Below are 1,146 nucleotides of genomic sequence, written 5' to 3' on the forward strand. Positions count from 1 at the left end.
GCTCTCTGTGGCCAGGCCAAGTCCCCCGCCCCCATGCAGGCCAACCAGCTCTCAGGTCTGTAAATAACCACAGGCTCTGGCTTTTGGCTTAATTACTTGCATTTTGATACACTTCAGCTGCAAACATGCGCATGCCAATGGTGGCTGCAGTCCCCTGCCACCCTGGGGGGGCTGTGGTACAGCTGCCCCCACCCGCTCCCAGATTCCAAGGAGCCGGGCAGACCAGGAGACGCTGCGCTTGCCTGTTGGTGCATCCACCCCTGTTAAGGTCTTTCAGTTGAAGTTCACCCCCAGGTCAGTTTTATTGCACTTTTATTTACAGAAAACACAGAAATAAAGCATTAGATGTCTTGGGCTTTTACCAAACCACCCAATCACTCCCCCTCCCTCCCCCCTTTTTATTTTCTTAACTTTTGTGGGGTTTTGGCACAAAGAAATATCACGGGTGTTGCCAAACAACCACGTAGGAGCAGCTGACCAACTGCCCAGCCCAGTAGGAGGACCTAAACAGGCACGTCTGTCGCACTGAGATGGAAAACGAGGAGGTCGTTCCACATTCAGCTTCCAGCCTAACCTGCTCATCGGGGGGCAAGGGGGAGTTACTCTGGAGGGGACAACGCCATTCATAAATTATATTTATATTTACCTCTTACATTGTAAAAGTAAACAGTGCAAAAGTACAGTACCCCAGGTACCCTTCGGTTTGGAAAGCTTGAAGGTTGCTTTATACATTGTGTGTGTTTTGTAAACATTGTTACCCATCCACAGTTCTAGCTCTTGCCTGGAGAGACCCGACTCCTCTTGCGTCCGGAACGTGTTGAGGGGCAGCAGTCGCGTCCCCCGGCCTCTGTTGAGATTCCCGCTCAAGGTTTAGTGCAAATTTTGGAGAGAAAAAGACGAGAGAAAGAGGTGTGTGTGGGGGAAACAAAACGAAAGAAAATAAGGCAACAGTTAGAAACAGTCCGTATCAAAACCGGGCCTCCCCCCCCCGGGGCTGCCTTAGGAGAAGGGCAGGAAGTCTCTCTCCTCCACCAGGCTGATGGAGAGGTTCTTCAGCTCCTCCTCAGAGCTGGCAGTTTTGTAGCCGAGCTGCGCCAGCACCTGCTGGCAGGCGTGCTGGGGGGACGCCCCGCACTCGTAGGGCAG

At 52.6% G+C, this 1,146-nt stretch overlaps 1 protein-coding gene across 1 annotated transcript in view; it reads right to left on the reverse strand.

Moving 5' to 3' along the window:
- Nucleotides 1-277: 277 nt before the first annotated feature.
- CHST1 (carbohydrate (keratan sulfate Gal-6) sulfotransferase 1) overlaps nucleotides 278-1,146 on the reverse strand; it is a 1,985-nt gene continuing 1,116 nt past the window's right edge. Inside the window, exon 1 of the mRNA XM_010154903.1 lies at nucleotides 278-1,146. This exon is cut by the window's right edge and continues 1,116 nt beyond it. Within this exon, the coding sequence (XP_010153205.1) occupies nucleotides 1,000-1,146 (147 nt within the window). The 3' untranslated portion in view covers nucleotides 278-999.

This window comes from Eurypyga helias, unplaced genomic scaffold (genome assembly GCF_000690775.1).
Source record: "Eurypyga helias isolate BGI_N326 unplaced genomic scaffold, ASM69077v1 scaffold20247, whole genome shotgun sequence".
Classification (NCBI taxonomy): Eukaryota; Metazoa; Chordata; class Aves; order Eurypygiformes; family Eurypygidae; genus Eurypyga; species Eurypyga helias.